This window comes from Leptinotarsa decemlineata, unplaced genomic scaffold, assembly GCF_025532065.1.
Source record: "Leptinotarsa decemlineata unplaced genomic scaffold, Ldec_3_MD MMD2_tig00000008_RagTag_RagTag, whole genome shotgun sequence".
NCBI classification, from domain to species: Eukaryota; Metazoa; Arthropoda; class Insecta; order Coleoptera; family Chrysomelidae; genus Leptinotarsa; species Leptinotarsa decemlineata.
Window position 1 is genome coordinate 8,945,179 of NW_027412537.1, and position 19,449 is coordinate 8,964,627.

Below are 19,449 nucleotides of genomic sequence, written 5' to 3' on the forward strand. Positions count from 1 at the left end.
AAATTGAGGAACATTCCCCATTTCATTGTAATTTTTCGGCTTTTCATTTTAATTTTATTGATTCTTTCAGGGATTTCAAATCATTTCATATCAAATTAGACAATGGAAGTGAGAACTGATGAAATATTTCGGTAGTTATTCGGTAGTAGTTATCTTTTTTATGCACGTGACTTCTAAAAGATTAGATGGGAATTTCCATGAGATATTGTCAACCACAATTCTTCTCCACCCAATTTTTGTGGGAGATGGAGCAAACAATACTCTCCTTCCCTCTCCTTGGGTCAATACCATCATCAGTCTTTAAAGGATCAACTAATGGTTCCTAACTGACTGGCAGCACTGGCAAAAAATTGCCAACAGTAGGTCCGTTGCAGCTAACGATGGATCATTGCCGGCTATAATGTCGGCCGTGTGGGACACGGGCTAGACTGGCCAGTGAAGGACCTAAAGGTCTATTGTAGGCAAACCTTGCATCGCCGATACAGTGCTGTTGAAGTAAGTTTTGCTGGAAAGAGTTGAAACCTATTTTTTTCTGAAAATGGTACTCATTGTCATTGTTTTGTAACGTAAAAAACGTTACTATCTAACCATATATTTAATAAGGATAAAATACTAACAGTTCTCTATCAGATATAATTCCTGTTCAAAGGGGTATTGAAAAACCAGAAATTTTATGAAGTAATCGCTTACCTGAAAGAACTTCCTCTTGACAAAACCCGTGTTTTGTGCCTTGAAACATTTTTCACAGATGAACACCTGAAGAACCCGTGATTTTCCACGCACTTTTTCCAGAAATTTTTACACTCGTTTCTCCCTTCGAAGAAAAATTCAACCGTATCCTTGTAATAACCCTAAAATTGGAGCAATACAAATTGAGACTTTCGGTGATAGTTTCGTACTTACGTATCCTTCTGGATGCAATTTTATGAGAAATCGTTTTCTTTTGAACGATATTTTCCTAATTTTCGCCCAGGAAAAGGTGTTGATTTTGGTATAGTTTTGGAATACTATTATACCCATGTGCGCGACAGCGAGATTCAAACACACGTTTTCGTGATCTTTCGCAGGATGCATTTTTATACCATACAGTTCGCATCGTCGAGCTGTTTCAAGGAGATTTAGGTCTGCCTCGGCTGGAGATTGCCCCCTACAAAAAAGTAATTAATAATTTCAAAAGAATAGTTGATAACAATGAAAATTCAAAAAACTTACGAATGCTTTTTATGGTTCTCCATAATCTTCCTTTCCATCTCGGGGTCCTGATTCGGCACAAATTTATAACTGGACAAATACGTGTGGTCGGGGTAGTCTTCTGGAACGAAATCTCCGCATTCCGCTTGCACAATATAGCTCGCCATCAGCGCAGACGTATTTTCATTGCACTGCATATAACCTTGCGAAAGGTCTCTTTTGACTTGCAGACAAAATAAGTAACGGGTATACTCTTCCTCCAACTGGCCGGGATCGGGCGTGTAGAATTTTACGCAGAAATAGAGTAGTGGGTCTACCAGCGAGAGGCCAAGCTGCCGAGATATGGGTTTTTGGAGGTCTAGCCAATACTGAAAAAAAAATGTTTAGAGATTTAGCGGGAAAAACTAGTGGGTCCTATGATTAAATAGACACATGGAGATAATAATAATAATAATCTTTATTAATCCCAAGAAACAAGAATGTTTATAACAGGGATAAAATTTAAAATAATGATTAAATAAATTATTTCCATATTAAATATCAGTTACATAATATACAGCACATAAATACATAAATACAAACACAAATATATATTACATATATTACATACATATTTACATATACACACACATACGGTAACTATATTTTTTGATCTCACAAGAGCCTTTGACACCATCAATCATGCTCTTCTTATCGAGAAACTTCATCGAATAGGAATTCGTGGTATTACTAATAAGTGGATTGAATCATATCTTAGTGATAGGAAACAGATTGTTACAGTTGCGAATTCCAAATCTGACGTAACGTATGTCAGTGTTGGAGTACCTCAAGGTTCCATCTTAGGCCCATTATTGTTTATTATATTTGTGAATGACATAAAGGAAGTATGTTTAACCTTAAATTCAATAGTAGCATATGCTGATGATACTACATTTGGCATTAGTGGGAAAAACAGAGAATTCATAGATGTCGCTAATGAAAGTGTGGCCGAATTTCACCAGTACTGCGTGAGCAACGGACTTACTGTAAATCCTCATAAAAGTGTTTTTATGACTTTCTTACCGAAAAATATTCGTCACGATTATAGTAATCTGATAAGATTGAATGGACATTCCTTACATGAACTGAACTCAGTGAAATTCTTAGGAATAACACTGGATAGCAAGTTGACATGGGAGATACATATTAATAACATAGTAGGTAGGCTGAGCTCGGCATGTTTCTTAATTAGACAATTAAAGAATACGGTTTCGATCAGTGTCTTAAAATTGGCATATTTTGGGCTGGTTCAGTCAATATTATCTTATGGCATAATATTCTGGGGATCATCGGCACACTTAAATAATGCTTTCATTCTTCAAAAAAGGGTGATACATTGCATCAAAGGAATACATCCCAGAGAATCGTGTAGGCCTTATTTTATTGAATTAGGCATCATGACACTACCATCTCTTCATATATATTTGTTAGTATTAGATATGGCAAATAAAAAATTGGTAAGAAATAATGAAATACATGGTTATAACACTAGGAATAGCAATCATCTTCATCAATCGTTCTCTAGACTGACAGTGGGTCAAAATTCTAATCATTATCAACAGATAAGATTCTATAATAAAGTTATAGACATTTTTGGTCATATAAGAAAGTTCAAAAAAATAAAATCTTTATTATCAGACTATTTGTTAAATATGGCATTTTACTCCACAGAAGAATTCTTAAATATGTAGAATTTATATGTTTAGTATGTATAATATTTGTATAGATGTATGTACTGGGCCTATGTTTAATTATTTAAAGTGTGTATACACATATATTATGTTCATAATTTTAATCTAATCCTATTTTCTGACAAGTCCAACAGACTCTATACATTGTTTTTCTTTTTTTTCTTGCAATTGTATTGGAGTTTACAGTGATGAATAAATTGATTTTGATTTTGATTTGATTTGATACATATATAAATATATACATTTTTGAATTATAATGGTAATTAAAAAGAAAAAAATGTAATATGGAGATCAGAATTTCAATTAGAAACTTTTTCAATTCCGATTTGAATTTTGTTTTTTGATTCATTTTTAGTTTCTCTGAAAGATTATTATATATTTCAACTCGTAAATGAAATATTGATTTCTCTCCAAATTTTGAGCGATTTGATTCAACTAGTAGTTTTTTTGCTTGTCTTGTATTATAGTCATGGATGGTATTTATTTGATTAAATTCCAAATTCGAATGTTTGTGTTTTTTTCTAACAGGATGAATGAAACAACAAATTTTCAATTGAAAAATAGACTGAATATCTAAAAGATCACGTGGTATATATAAATTTGACGTAGGTTCAAGATATGGTAATTTGAATATACATTTAATTATTTTATTTTGCAGTCTCTTGAGAGGATTTATTATTGATAAATAAGCTGTTCCCCAAATTGAAATTAAATATTGTAGATCTGAATATACCAAACAGAAATATATACATCTGAGATATTTTAATCCTAAATAATATTCCTAAAATTGGTCCAATTTTCTGTTTTAACATCTCAATATGACTAGGTATTTCAACAAAGACTTTCATCAATGTATAGTCCTAAAAATTTTGTGTATTGACAATATTTAATCATTTTGTTGTTAGCAGTCAAATTCTCTTTTGATTTTGTTTTTAGTTATCAACATTAAAGAAGACTTTTCATAATTCAAACTCAATTTATGATAATTTAACCAAGAGGTTAGCAATATAATGTCATTTTTCATGTTATTGTAAACTTCTTTAGTATCACTAGAAAAATAAAGAAATGTTGTGTCATTCGCGTATAACTTAATATTTCCTTTCAACAATAATGTTGAAACAGAATTTATGTAAATCAAAAATAAAACTGGACCCAAAATAGACCCTTGTGGAACACCACAGGTGATAGTTTTCAATGAACTGGCATTTTTCCTTAGACACACACACTGTTTTCTGTTAGATAAATAATTTTCAAACCATCTATGAATAATTCCTCGAATACCAATACTATTCAAATTTTTCAATAAAATATTATGATTGACTGTGTCAAATGCCTTTCGCAAATCGAGAGATAATAGACCACATTTCATATCTCTATCTAATTGTTGTTGAATATTAGAAATGACATCCATTACTGCAGACTCAGTATCACTCGATCTGCGAAAGCCATATTGACCTGAATATAAATAATTTATTGACTCTAAATAATCTATCAACCTATTATTCATGACCTTTTCGATAATTTTTGAAAATACAGGGATAACCGAAATGGGCCTATAATTATTCATATCACTTTTGCTACCGGATTTGAATATAGGAGATATTGACTACTTTTCGTTGGAACTTTATCTTTTTTTTTCTGTTAAAAAAATTCGAATATTTTAACACTTTGATAAATCAATGTTACTAGTTTAGTACAAATAGTTTAAAATATATAATATAAATCAAGTTCCACTCAGTAATATTACAGAAATGAAAGACTTGGGTTTACTCCTGAACAACTCATATTTATTTCAGCCCCACATGTCAGACACTGTTAATAAGTCTCAAAATGCTAGGCTTCCTAAGAAGATGCTCCTCAGATTTCACTGATATCAAATGCTCAAAAATTCTGTACCACTCTTTGGTAAGATCTCATCTTGAATACATATATTCTGTCTGGAAATTTATCATATGCAAGCCACATTCATATATTAGAACAAGTTGAGAGAACATTCCCAAGGTTTGTCACCTTTAAATCCAGAATTACACCTGAGAAAAACATATATAAACTATCCTCTACTTCATACTCTAATAGATCTTGAAACACACCGTAACAGAAGGGATACTAAAGACTTGAACATATTTTTAAATTTTTAATGGAATTGTTCCTTGTCCTTCATTGCGATCCAAGATCAGCCTTTCAGCCTCTCCTGAACTTACTGGAAATACAATATTTTCTTAACCAGCCTGTAGAACAAATCAGTACTTTCATTCCTTTCCATCACGAACTATAGCGGCAAATAAAACGGAACTCGATTTCTTAACTTCTGCATCAGAGTCTCAGTTTCATATGTACATTTATTTGTTTATTGGTTTTATTCTTACAATTTCACTAGTATATTTTTTTATTCTATCTGTACTTTTGTACTGGGTATTGTGTGTAGCTATTTTAAATGTTTGAATTGAGCGAAATGGGCCATGAACCCGTAATTAAATAAATAAATGTAGTAAAGAGTATGTTATCCGCGGCTATTCAAAACGGTTCTACATCTTCTGGGAATACTTAAAATTAAATTGTCTATAGTCCGTTCATAATTTGTTGATAGCTCACTGCAAGTTTGACCCTCATTAGAGAACTGAAATACAGAGAGGACAGCTAATATGATATAATAACAAAAACCAAACTAAAACTGGCAGTTTTTCGACTAACCCACCTTGTATCTGAAGAAATACAATACAGCTATAAAACTTTTAATCCGATTATGTAGGTATTTTGAGTGGAAATGAGTGACCAGTGTAGTAGAGTATATGATTAAAACATTAGTTACTTTAAATAAATAAATATATTAATATTCTTAAACTGTAGGTACTGTAAACTGTATTTTTATTTTAAAAAAATGTCTTTATTTTATTCAAAAATAATAAGCTACTTGTAATTTGTAAAAGATACATTTATTTAATTAATACCTATTTTTAAATGATATAAACTACGATTACTTACGAAACTATTCAAATTCAAAATAAACAGGATCATCTTCGGAATCCGAGTCGTCTTGCAGGTTAATAAAATTAGCGGTTGTGTCTCTACAGTCGCATCAATTATATTGTCAAGATCCCACATTTTTTGTTCTTCTTCTATTGCATGTCTTACTGCATCTCGCCAATTTTGTTCTGTAATATGTTGTGAAGACTCATATAACAATTCGCGTACAGCTTGTATTTTATATGACGTATTTTTTCTAGCCACATAGCTTTTCATTTGTGCTCAAATGAATTCAATTGGATTTAATTCGCAGTGGTAGGGTGGAAGTCTAAGGACTGTGATGTTTCTTTTTTCCGCCATTTTGTCAACTACGTATTTCTTGAACTTAGATTTGTGTTGCCGGGCAATTTTTAAAAGTTCTGCTTTAACCATTCCATCTGCGTAAGGCAGGGACTTATTCCGCAGCCAGTCAATGATATCCTGTTTCTTCCACGCAGTCGTTGGAAGTCTTTCAACTAGTCGTGAATGATAAGGTGCATTATCTAATACTATAATTGAGTTTGGTGGTATATGTTCAATCATCTGCTCAAAATACTCTTCGAAAACATCAGCTGTCATCTCCTCGTGATAGTCTTTTGTGCTTTTGGATTCAAATTCCAACAAACCATGCTTAGCAAATCCTTTTTCACTGCCAATGTGAGAAACTATTAATCTACTGCCTTTACCAGAGGGTGGGGAAATACCAGTAGACCAACCTTCCATAAAGGCTTGCCTGGAGCTTGATATATTTTTATCTGTCCAAATTTTTGTGAGAGTATGACCTGCGTTTACCCACGTTTCGTCCTGATAGTAAATTGGCCTTCCTTCAGCCCGAAATTTTCGTATAGATCTTAGATACTTTCTTCTCCAACATATTATCTCTTCCCGGTCAATCAAAAGTGATTTTCGGTCTGATTTCTCCCACCGGAAATTTAATTCTTTTAAAACTTGCCACAATTTGGTTCGTCCGACATGAGGCAAATCCGGGTCGTCTCTAACTTCTTGTAAAATTTTGTTTAAGTTGGGTATTTCTTTTTTGTAAAAAAATTCGTGAATTTTCCTTCGAATACCATTTTTGGCAAATTCATCAATTTCAATAGGTTTTCTCCCCCTCTTTAAGTATTCGTTTGTATTTGGGTTAGCTATACCTTTTTTTTTCCTTTCTGATAGGAACCTATATATTGTTGACTCCCCTACGCCCGTCATGTTGGCACAACTCTTGATTATGTTCTGAACAGTGTTTGTGGGATTCTGAGAAACCAGATCATCGTGAACGTTCAAAACAATAGTCTTCTCTCTTGGTGAATAGACAGACTTACTGACTGTACGCAACAGTACCGGTGTAAAACTTGATGATGTTGATGATGATGACGAAGCCATCGCAAGCAATCAAACAAAACAAGCAGGAACGAAAGGTACGTATATGTTTGTAGGAATATGAAAAAAAGTTACTCACGCATTGCACAAAATTCGCAAAATAAATATTAGAGACGTTAATTACTGCCGTAGACGCCGAAACACCAACGAGCCGTAAATTGAATGCGATTAAAAAATGTACAAAACCAAAAATTATTTTCGTTCGTAACAACTTCACCCTTTCAAGGCAAGTTTCGAATATAGACTGAAGCTTTATATTTAATGAATAAACACCTCAGGAACCTCCGCCTATGATTTTACGAGTTTTACGACCGTTTTATGACTTGGGCCCTCATTTTGTGCTATCGACAAATTATGAACGGACTATAGGTTCCTTTGCGGTATTGCCTGCCAGGCGGCTTGGAGGGCTCTAGGCGATTTTGAAAGTTGCCACGGCTTTTCATCGCCCTTCTCTGGAGCATATCCCGTGCTCAAATGCTATTGGGTTAAGATCTGGTAATTGGGCATGCCATGGTCATAACATTACCTTGTAGGACTTGGTTAACCGATTTCACAACGGTTTCCTCCGAAACTACCGCCCCATACCATAATCGTTCCTCCTTTGTAAGAATGAACTTCCTGAACATATGCCAGTCTCGCTTCATTTTCTGGTCTTCTCCAGACCCTAAACCGTCTTGAATCCGGATAGAGTCCAAATCGAGATTCATCTGAAAAAGGCACAGAACCCCATTCCCTATCAGTCTACGCGCTTCAGCCCACACTATACGATTGGCTCGATTGCTTCTGTTTGGAGGTTGAACTCTGAGCGTCCGTGGGGACCTTAAACCGTCCTCACGCGATCTATTCATCACCGTTCGTAAAGAAACGTTGTGGGGCTGTTGGAGATGTATTTGGAGATCTTGTGCCATTATGGTAGGGTTTCTTCTCGCGCTGGTTTCTTCTCTGTCTTGCGCTGGGTTAGTTTTGCGATGACGGCCACTATACCTTTCGGCCTTTCCCGTTTCACGGTTCCGTGCGTTTAATTGGCAACATTCTGCTAGAAGCATCCTCACAGCCCCAAACATGTCATCACACAATAAATGATGCCTTTCTGCCGTTATTTAAATACTATCAAATTGCATACGAATAATTTCCATCGAAAGTTAAAATGAAAGTGAACATTATTTATTACACGTGTTCAATAGGCAGCATTATTATTCTTCGTCAATAAATAAACAAACAAAAAATAGAGTAGAGTAGAGTAGAGTTTATTCTCTTGTGTGACAATTAAAAAAATTGTATACAGTCGTCAAAAAAATAGTAAAAGGAAAATTTTGTACTTGCAGAAACAAATTTTAAGCTATTTAAAATGTAAAATAAAGTTATATATATATATATATATATATATATATATATATATATATATATATATATATATATATATATATACAAAAATAACCTATGTAAAATAGTTGGAGAACTTAGTTATAATACATTACTGTTACTTAGTCATGTTCCATTAAAGAAGTGTATGAACTCTTCACTTTTATAAAACACATTTTCTTTAAGAAAACTTTTTACCCTTTTAGCAAATTTAACTAGGACTAGTTCCTTCCACTCGTTTGGTATCATATTGTAATATTTAATAGACAGAAATCTGAAAGAGTTGAGATTCTTGGATAAGCGAAAATACGGCACTATAACGGATTTATATCTGGTATTATATTCATTTTGAACAGTATAACTGGAAATGTTTCTCTTGGCAAAAAGTAAGCATTCATAAATGAATTGATTAGTCACAGTCAATGTACCTAGTTTTTTGAATAGTGGACGACAACTTTCATCAAGTTTTAAATTGGTTATTATTCTTATTGCCCTTTTTTTGCATTATGAGAACTTTATCAACATGTGCCGATCCACCCCATAAGAGAATTCCGTAGGACATGGTACTGTGAAAGAGACCGTGGTAGGCTGTGAGAACAACACTTTCATTTACAATATCTTTGATATTTCTTAAGAGATAGATGGAGGTAGCTAATTTATTTCTCAGATTGGTTATGTGAGCCTCCCATGTCAGCTTACAATCTAATGTTAGTCCCAGGCATTTTACCGGCAAATTGTCCTCCAGGGTTAAGTTGTAATTCAGAGTAAAGAGTAACGTTTTTGTTTTATCATTATTTAGACACAATCTTACATTCGTGAAATATTCCTGAGCACTTTTGAGGGTGTATGATTCAATATTCTGATCATAGTTTCTCATTGAAACTAGTAATGTGGTATCATCAGCATATTCAACATGTTTTGACGATAAAAAATGAGTTATGTCATTAACATAAATGATAAATAGTATGGGACCTAAGATTGAACCCTGGGGAACCCCCCATGTAATTTCCCTTTTGGATGATACCTTTCCGTTTGAGGTAACTCTTCCTGTAAGGTAACTCTGAATGAATGAAAAAGCATTTCCTCTGACACCATAAATTTCCAATTTCATTAAAAGAATTTCATGTGACACACAATCAAAAGCTTTGGAAAGGTCCAAAAAAGATGTCACATTTCCTTTCTCAAATTCATCTGTGATGTGAATAATCATATCTACAAGTGCAGTTATAGTAGACTTTCCCTCACGAAATCCATGTTGTTTAGGGTTCAGTACATTTTTTCTCTCTAAATAGTTGATCAGTCTGATTTTATAAGCCAATTCAAGCAATTTTGATGGAATAGGAACTAGGGAGATGGGTCGGTAATTACTGATATTATTTTTGTTACCCTTTTTAAAAATCGGTATAACTTTGGAGAGTTTAAGAATCTCTGGAAAAACACCTTCTGCAAAACAGGTATTGATGAAAAACGTTATGGGGCTGATTAATTCGTCTTTTGCAAATTTCAGTGAGTCGCTATTTAGCCCATATATATCTCTTGACTTTGATGTGCTTAATCTGTCAATCAAGGTAATTATCTCTAATTCTGTTACCGGAGTTAAGTAAAATGAAAAGGCTACACTGTTATTCTGTATTGATTCGATATATGTATCGCCATTAGACTCTAATTTTTGGACAATTTCCTTGCCAATGTTACAAAAGTCATCCAGCAATATTTGGGGGTTAGGAGAAGTGATCATAGTAGGTTTTATGAGTGACTATGCCATTCTTTGCTTATTCTTTGCATTCATGATTAGGCGTGAGTTGTGTGATATTTTTTCAGTCTTAATTGCTAGTCTATACCGCTTCTTCATTTCCCTATATATTTCCCTCATAGAGGGGTCATTTTTAGTGATTTCATTCCACATTATCAACTGGTTTTTCAGTTCTACGATGTATTCACTGTATTTTATTCTTGGTTTCTCAAATTTCTTCATTTCTCTGATGGGAAAAGCTGCTTCATAGCTATTAATAATGTTATTTGACAAGATGCTGCACATCACCTCAGTTTGATAAAATTCTTTCCAATCACGGTTTGACAAAATTAGTTTGTAGTTATTAATATTATTTGTATTTATTTCTCTCATTAGAATATTGTTCCCAACAGAAATGCAACTATTTTTATATTGAAAACTTATACATTTATGATCTGATAAACAAGGTTCATATGTACTGGCAGAGCTCTGTGCTTCATCAATGTTTATAAAAATATTATCTATTCTGGTAGCAGAAAATTTTGTTACCCTTGTAAAATCTTTCATCTGCTGGTGTAGATTATAAGTCAGGAATACCATATGAACGCTTATCTAAAAATAAAAACTGACCGAATTAGATAAAATAAATAGAAATATATATAAAAATGCTCACTGAATTTGTTTGATCGAGATATGTAACAATACAATACAGTCCACTTTTTCTGAGATCGGTAAATAACCCTAGATTTTTTTCCAGTAGTTTAATTTTTTATGTACCAGGGATCAAGTCCGCCCCGACGGCGACGATCTTATAACTCACCCTAAAGCATACAAACACATTTATTAATGTTTTGGTTGGTTGATGTATCAACTGAAACAGTTGATACGTCAAGAAGAGTACTACGACCACGCCACTGAAGATGACTGCCGCAGTTTCAGTTGAAACGTTTGAAAATTTTAACCAAAGAAGGCCACGGCAAAACCTGGACACCAACCAAAATATTGAAGCCAGCTATGAAACCCCTCAATATTACCCGCAGTGCATACGAATTTTAACGTCTTACTAGTACGTTTCAGCTTCCACAGGTACTGAAAAAAAATCCAAAAATTCAATTTGATTCTGAACAACGTTTCCATTTGATAATGAATCTGTTTTAAATCTGTTTAAAATATGTTTTTCCGTTAACCAGCTGTCGCACCCCTACGAACGACAACCCTCAGAAGTCAATACTTGTGCGAGCTAAGGATTAACGGGGTCTTACCGTTCAACGTGTGATTCCTAACACGGGTTGGACGATAGCAACCACCGACCAACACGGCAGTCAATTCGCGAGAGTGAACAAAGCACTCACGTCGAACCGCCTGGCTACCGACATCTACGTTACTCCAGACACACTTTTTGAGATTTTCACCGAACAATTAACAAAACCACAACACGTGTTCATACTATGTTCATCAGTATAAACACACCTGAGGAAGTTATTGCATAGTGAAACACGTATTGGGGTTTTGTCAACTGTTCGGTGTTAATCTCACATAAAACTGTGACTTGAATAATGTAATGTTTTCCGCGTGGGTTCAGCAATAATTGACTACACTGAATAATCAAACTATCGCCTTACTACATCATTTCGCGTACCGCACTGTAACGTTCACTTGACTGTGTCGATATCCTCGTGGCTAGTCTTTAAACATTGTAATCGAATGTCGTAGAAATTTTTCCGAAGTTCTGTCGAAGTCGGTAGCATTATTCTTGCTGCTTCTCGAGTGGCGGGGAATCATCGTGCATTCGCGCGCTCTTAGCTACGTCACGTTTGGTTTATGGTTACCAGTGGCGGCCGGCGTTTTTTTCTTTCAGACATGATTTATAACAATACGTTATGGATTTTCATCAAATATCGGCCAATTTCATCATGCATTGTTCATCTTCTAGGTGGTTACCTAGCATAACTAATGCCATTTTGTTCATTAGAGTGCCTCATAAATTTCAAAGTTTTTCTAGAAAGACGTTTTTTGGTTGACTTTTGCTTCAAATATCCACTTAAACTAATGTAATGTGAAGTAAAAGCCAGACATTCATGTCGACAACTCTTCGATTCCAATATTAACTGTCATTGCACCGTTCATCTTGAAGAAAGTTTGCTTAGTGAACAAACATAAAACAAAATTTGTCACCACTCCTTGTACCATTCGAAATGGCCATTTTAGTGTTAGACTCCCTATCCCCATCCCCACAGGTAGTTGGGCAAACCAGGATGCCAACTTTAGAATTCACCACTGAAAATTCTTGAGGTTGTTTAACTCATAAATTCAAGAAAGGACACCTACATAAATCGAGTTGCTCATTTAGGGGTATATATTTCTGGATTTTAATTGATTTGTTAATTTCCATGGCTTCCAACAAATTCATTTTCTTCCCTTTATTACGTATGTGTAGGATTTTGAGGTTATCTCAATTTATCTTGTGTTTTTATTCTTGAAGATGTTCGTACATTGTAGATTTTTTGTCCACGCAGACGTGTTCACGCAGCCTTATGTCAAAATTTCTACCGGTTTGTCCTGTATATACTGCAGAGTATTCGCCACGCTCTATTCTATATATACCTGATTTTTTCATTCTATCCCGTTTGGGTTTTGCATTAAACAAGGTTCTACCTAAATTATTATTACTTATGAAAGCTGTTTTTATTCATTTCATTAAAGTGATCATGAATTACCACAAAATCAACAAGTCATCAATCACACATATTTGATAATAACTTAAGCAAATCAATGAAACTGTTAAATATTTCATCCAGGAAAATAACATCAGAGACTATTATCAGATTTGTTGCTCTTCAAAAGTTTCGATATTGGCTTAATTACCATTGTATATCCCTTATTGTATAAAATTAGAAATCTTAACAAATTATTTTGAATCACTACGATTCTATGTTTGTAAATTTCATATTGTAGATACCACCCAACTGACGCATATGTCACTGTTTTGTAGACGAAGGCAAAGTATAATGTTTTGAGAGCAACATACGGCTACTTTTGTAACCGTATGTTGCTCTCAAAACATTTTCATCTTCAGTTTTCTGAAAGAAATGTATATGCATGATCCACACATTTTGACAAAAAGTTTATTTTGAAGTTGATTTCTATCTTTGGAGTTTTCCACGTTTTTTAAGGAAAGTATGAAGTCAAAACGCTTTTTCCTAAAAACTAATCTAATTGGCATCCATATTATAGGATGTATGTAATATAAACCCTCCGATTCATTTCAGACTGATATTTGGCAGATTTCAATTTCAGCAGATAGTTTCGACCAAAATTTAGTTAGATAATGACTGCGTATGATAGAAAAAACAACAGATTATAAGTTAGTGAAACAGAGGTCCACTTTCGATCAAATAAACTTCAGCGTTCATAATGAACCAGTGAAGATTAACGATATCGATGTGAATTTTCTGATGCTTAAAATTAGTTCTATTGATCTCTTTATGAAGCGAATTCCTGGAATTTTCAAATTATATGGCAACTTGACAGTGACTGAATGAATTGAATAACGAAAAGCAATTTCAAACATTTTCGGTTCGAATAATGAACTTGGCAGTTTTCTGAAAGGAATAATTTTCCTAACAATAGAACAATAATCTATATTTAGGATCTATATTATTCCACAAAGCAAAGTAATGAAAAAGTAAAAATTATCCAGTTGCACCTACTCAAACATTTAATGCGGTCGTAAAACCTGCAAGTGTTTATTGTCATTACATCATTTTCAGAAACAGATATAAAATATTAATATTTTCCCGAAACAAAAAACTTTTCCAAGAATTTGAAACAAATGAAGGCATGCTTTTATGATAATTCAGGAATTGAATCGTATTTCGTGTGAATAATTTATTTGTAAGTTGCAAAGCCCTTTCGGCTTTTACGCCATCATCAGTGCGATACCTGCAAGTAAGTAATAGTCGTGAAAATTTGTTTGAAGCTGAGCTTTAAATTCTTTTTTGAAATACTTACTCGTATATACAAGAAGATCCTGTAGAAACCTTAGTAGAACACTATTCTAAGTAGACGTGAACATGAATAGATACCCTTTTAGGTTTAACATATTAATGTTTTGTTTAAAAATTATAAAATTATTTCCAGCGTGCTGAATGACGAGTACGAGGAGGAAAAGGAAGTGAAAATTTTACATAGGCATAAGGTAATCATCAAGTATAGAACTCATTTAGTTTGACAAATGACATATGTAGTAACTACAATACGTAAAAATTCTCCAAAGTGAGCAAAGAACTATTCAATTGGGATTTTGAGAAATGTTGATTTTCACAATGGAGAAGGAAATTCACAACGAATTGCCATTCTTAGACGTTTTGGTGAAGAGGACCGACACTAAGTGGGAAACATCTGTATACCGAAAACCCACTCATACGGGACAGTATCTGAACCACGATTCCAACCACCATCAATCGACTAAAAGAGGAATTATCAAGACTCTATTAGACCGTGCTTTTGGGCTCTGTAATACGAAGGAAGGAAATTTCAGACGAATACCTGGTTAATTCGGGAATACCTCAAGGAAGTGTGCTCGATCCCCTGATTTTTCTATTATTCATCAATGATCTACCTGACTACATAAGTTACCGCGAAGTCTTCATGTATGAAGATGACACATCTATAATCGTATCTAGCATAAACGAACAAAAAAGGTCCTCCACGAATTCGATGAATGGTGTCACAAAAATCGCCTAATGATGAACCACCCAAAGACAACACTAATAAGATTCCACAGACCCTGTGTAGATCCCATAATCGCCCAAAATATCACATTTAGACAAAATAGTTTCCTATTCAATTCCAAATGCAATTTTTTAGGCACAATTCTAGATGAAACTCTCAGCTGGGACGAATACATTAACAGCATTTGTTCTAAACTAAATAAACAATACTTTGCCATAAATAACGTGAAAAGCTGCCTGAACGAAGAAGGGCTATTCGCAGTCTAGTATGCCCTCGTCTACTCGACCATTAGTTACAACATCTTAGTCTTCCAGTAACAGAGTTTTTCTGGCACAAAAAAGAATAATCCGTGCTATGTTCAGACTAGACTATCGTAAGTCCTGCCGAGAAGTATTAAGAACAAAGCAATTATTAACTTTCACAGGTATTTATTTATATAAAATATTAACATATGTTTACAAGAATAAAAATAACTTTGAGCTTAATAGCGACATTCATGACTACCAAACACGACAAAAAAATCAATTCAGATTGCAAAAGGTGAAATACTCTAGTTATAAAAAAATCACCCAACTACGCTGGTATGCAGTACTTCAACATTTTATCAAACGATTTGAAAACTATAACAAGCCTGGCCAGATTCAAACATAGTCTTAAGTCGTTTTTGATCACAAATACATTTTATAACATTCAGGAATTTCCCTCTCTCTACAATATGAACTGAGATGAGCTGATGAACTCTTTTTATTATGTCAACATTCATGCACTTTAAACATTTACTATTTATTATAATGCTAACCTGCACTTCTATGTTTACATATTATTACTGTTGCAATGTTATTTTTCAATTGTATTTTTAAGTTTTATGACCTGCCAACCCGATGTAAATTGATGATTTTATGATCAATAAAAATGTCTCTCTGTCTTGAAAACCTCCCGTGAAAGTATCTATAAAGGAGAGATCAATCTCCAACCTTTCTTCGATGTTCCAGGCTATCAAGGTTGCACGTGACGTTCGCGTCTCAAATTAGGCGGATGGCTTTTTTCTGGATGGAATCCAATTACTTCAAGGTATGTTTGGGGGTAGAGCTCCATACATGAGAACAATACCCCAATGAAGGTCTGATTTGAGCTTTATAAAGCATTAACAGTTGCTGAGGTGTGTACAGTTTTCTGGTTCGGAACACTGTTTCAAGCTTTTGAGAAACAGCCTTTGCATTTCCAGCGACGTGATTGTGCCAAGACATATTGGTGTCCATTTCAACCCCCAACAAACTTATCGAAGCAGAAAGCGGAATTGTCTGACATGACAGTATTATATCCGGTTCCGAGACATTTATCTTCTTAGAGAAAACCGATGCCTGGTTTTTTGTGGCATTGAATTGAACCTGATTCACGAGCATCGTTCGGGAATTGTTGAATGACAAAAAAAGTACGCCAAGTTCGATCAAATGTCAAGGTTTAGCTTACTGTTTTCTTTGATTTCTATATTTTTTTTCTAGCTGATTTGCTCTATATAATAAAAATATACAATAAAATAATAATATTTACCCTTGTTCCATGTGTGTCAGAATATTCCAATCCAAAATAGTCTGCCTCTAGTAAATGTAGTTGTTTGCACACCTGTTCGAATAGGACCCTCCCGATGGCCTTTGCCTGAAATGAAAAAAAAAGTATATAAATGCCTATAAAGTTTCATGTTATAGATTTTTGAATAAAAAATCTACTGGTAGATTTTCATAAAAATAGTTAAAGAAACTGCAGTACTTGTTTGTGTTTACAAAAACATCAAGAAATATATCTGTTCATTGCCATAATTTATGAAAATCGATTGTGTGTCAATTATGCACCAGAGGATATTTCAACCACAATGTTCAAATTGTAAGAATCCTTATCCTACGATTACTCTGTTTATCTAACTTGCATTATATAATATCTGAGATCAACAAAGAAATGTCCATTACTCATTAAAACAAAGCCCTAAGCCCTAAGGCCACATGTGACCCATTGTACATCCTCCCGAGGAGTTGTCCTCCTAGGTCGTCGTCCATCCTGTCCTTTCCAGGAAGGTGGACAGGTCGCTGGGAGACATCTCCTTTATATCGGCAGGTGTAGGCCAAGACTCGCCGAACACACACTCTCTTATTGACGATAACTCCGGGTACTCGCACAGGACATGCCTGACAGTCTCATCTTCCTGTTCACACATCCTGCATAGAGGTGTGTCCACTAGCCCCATATTATGTAGGTGTTTCCTTAGCTGACAGTGGCCAGTCAGAAATCCTACTGTAAGGCGTAGATTTTTCCTGGTCATCGCCAGATATTTCTTCGGCGCCAGCTTCCCAGGGTCACCCAAGGTGATCCTGGCAAGATTACATCCTTTGATTTCATCCCATCTCTTTAGGAATTGAGCATGGGTGTAACATTTGACTAGTTCCGCAATTGTCGAAGTCATCAGGCCGTGGGTGCCACTTGGTCCTAAAATTCTTAGTCCAGCCGCTTCCTTGGCTAAAGAGTCGGCAATGCGATTACCTTTACTCCTGTCGTGCCCTTTAACCCACCTCAGGATAATGTTATTATCTACCGAGGCTTTGGCTAAATCTTGGTGGCACTCTAGTGCTAGCCCTGAAGTAACACGGTGTCTGTTCAAGGCTAATAGTGCTTGTCTGCTATCAGTGCAGATTGTTATGTTTTTGCCAGAAATTCTTTTCTTGGTTATTTCTTTTGTGGCGATTGAGATACTAGCCAGTTCTGTTTGGACCACGCTGGTATTTCTTCCCATTCCCCACTTAATCCTTAGGCTTAGTGATCTGGAGTACACTCCACATCCTGAGCCTTCTTTGGTTTTTGAGCCATCTGTATAAATCCGTATTGCATTTGTAGCATCTGACTCTGTGTTCTGCTTAATTTGTATTTTGTAGGGTTTATTAAACACAAACCTGGTTTCAATTGCATCACTTGTTGCCTGCAGCAGAGGTTGCGCAGTAAGCGCTTTCCGCCATAGGCCCAACCTCAATCGACCCATTCCTACTTCTAGGTTTACACCAGCCGTGTGCAATCGTACCATGGCCATTAACGCAACCTCCTTAACGTACAGATCCAGAGGGGTCAGACCCGTGATTAATTCCATTGCCGCGGTTGGTGTTGTTCTCATGGCTCCTGTGATGTTTAAACAAGCCAGTCGCTGTATTTGATATAATTTTTGGATGGCCGTTGCTTGTAGAACTTTCGGTCCCCATGTAATGGCTCCATACGTTAACATAGGTCTTATTATTGCAGTGTAGATCCAGGCGACTACACGGGGTGAAAGACCCCATGCGCGTCCCACTGTCTTCCGACATTGCTCATAAGCCACAAATGCTCTTTTTGCTCTACTCTGTAGATGAGAGTTCCATGTTAGCTTCTTGTCGAGGATAATACCAAGGTATTTCACCTCTTCAGAGAAGTTTAGTCGGCTTTTGAAGATTTCGGGAGGTTTTAAGCCCGTTAAACTTCTTTTCCTGGTGAAAAGGACCATCTCAGTCTTCTTGGGATTGATCGACAGTGAGTGTTCCTTACACCATGTTTCTATCAATTTGAGCCCATCCTGGGCTCTATCGCACAGTGTGTTTACAAATTTGCCGGTCTGCAAGATAACTATGTCATCTGCGTATTCAATTGTGTAGAATCCATTTTTGTTAAGGTGATTAATTAGGATATATATATATATATATATATATATATATATATACTATAATATACTATATAGACTATATAATATCAAACAGTTTGGATTTCAGTGCAATAAGAACACAAACGATGCAATTTTTTCACTTTTATATGAAATATATACTGGAATCAATGATGGAGAAGTTGCGGCGGCTGTGTTTTGTGATTTATCGAAAGCTTTTGACTGTGTGGATCATGAGATACTGCTGCGAAAGCTTCACCATTACGGATTTAGAAATAAGGCACATTCATGGTTTACGACATATTTATCTGGCCTCACACAAGTAGTAAAAACAAAAACAATGTCAAGCTTACGTAATATACAATGTGGTGTTCCGCAAGGATCAGTCTTAGGTCCAATTTAGTTTTTACTATATGTCAATGAATTGACGATGCTTGACATTTCAGGAAGTTTCACACTATTCGCCGATGATACCACCATACTATGGCATAAAGATAAGGAAGCCGATCTTCAACAGGTCATCAATTCAGATATAATAAAGGTTAAAGAGTGGTGCGACTCAAACCTTTTATCCTTCAATATATTGAAAACCAAGATAGTGTCCTTCAAATGCGCAGTATTTGATATTTCTATCAACCACCAGATCATTC

At 35.0% G+C, this 19,449-nt stretch overlaps 1 protein-coding gene across 1 annotated transcript in view; it reads right to left on the bottom strand.

The window, feature by feature from the left end:
* Positions 1–19,449, bottom strand: part of LOC111513429 (uncharacterized) — a 95,729-nt gene that overhangs the window by 18,682 nt on the left and 57,598 nt on the right. The window contains 4 exon segments of the mRNA XM_074170991.1: positions 691–851; positions 904–1,147; positions 1,213–1,559; positions 16,681–16,785. Of these exon segments, the coding sequence (XP_074027092.1) occupies positions 691–851; positions 904–1,147; positions 1,213–1,559; positions 16,681–16,785 (857 nt within the window).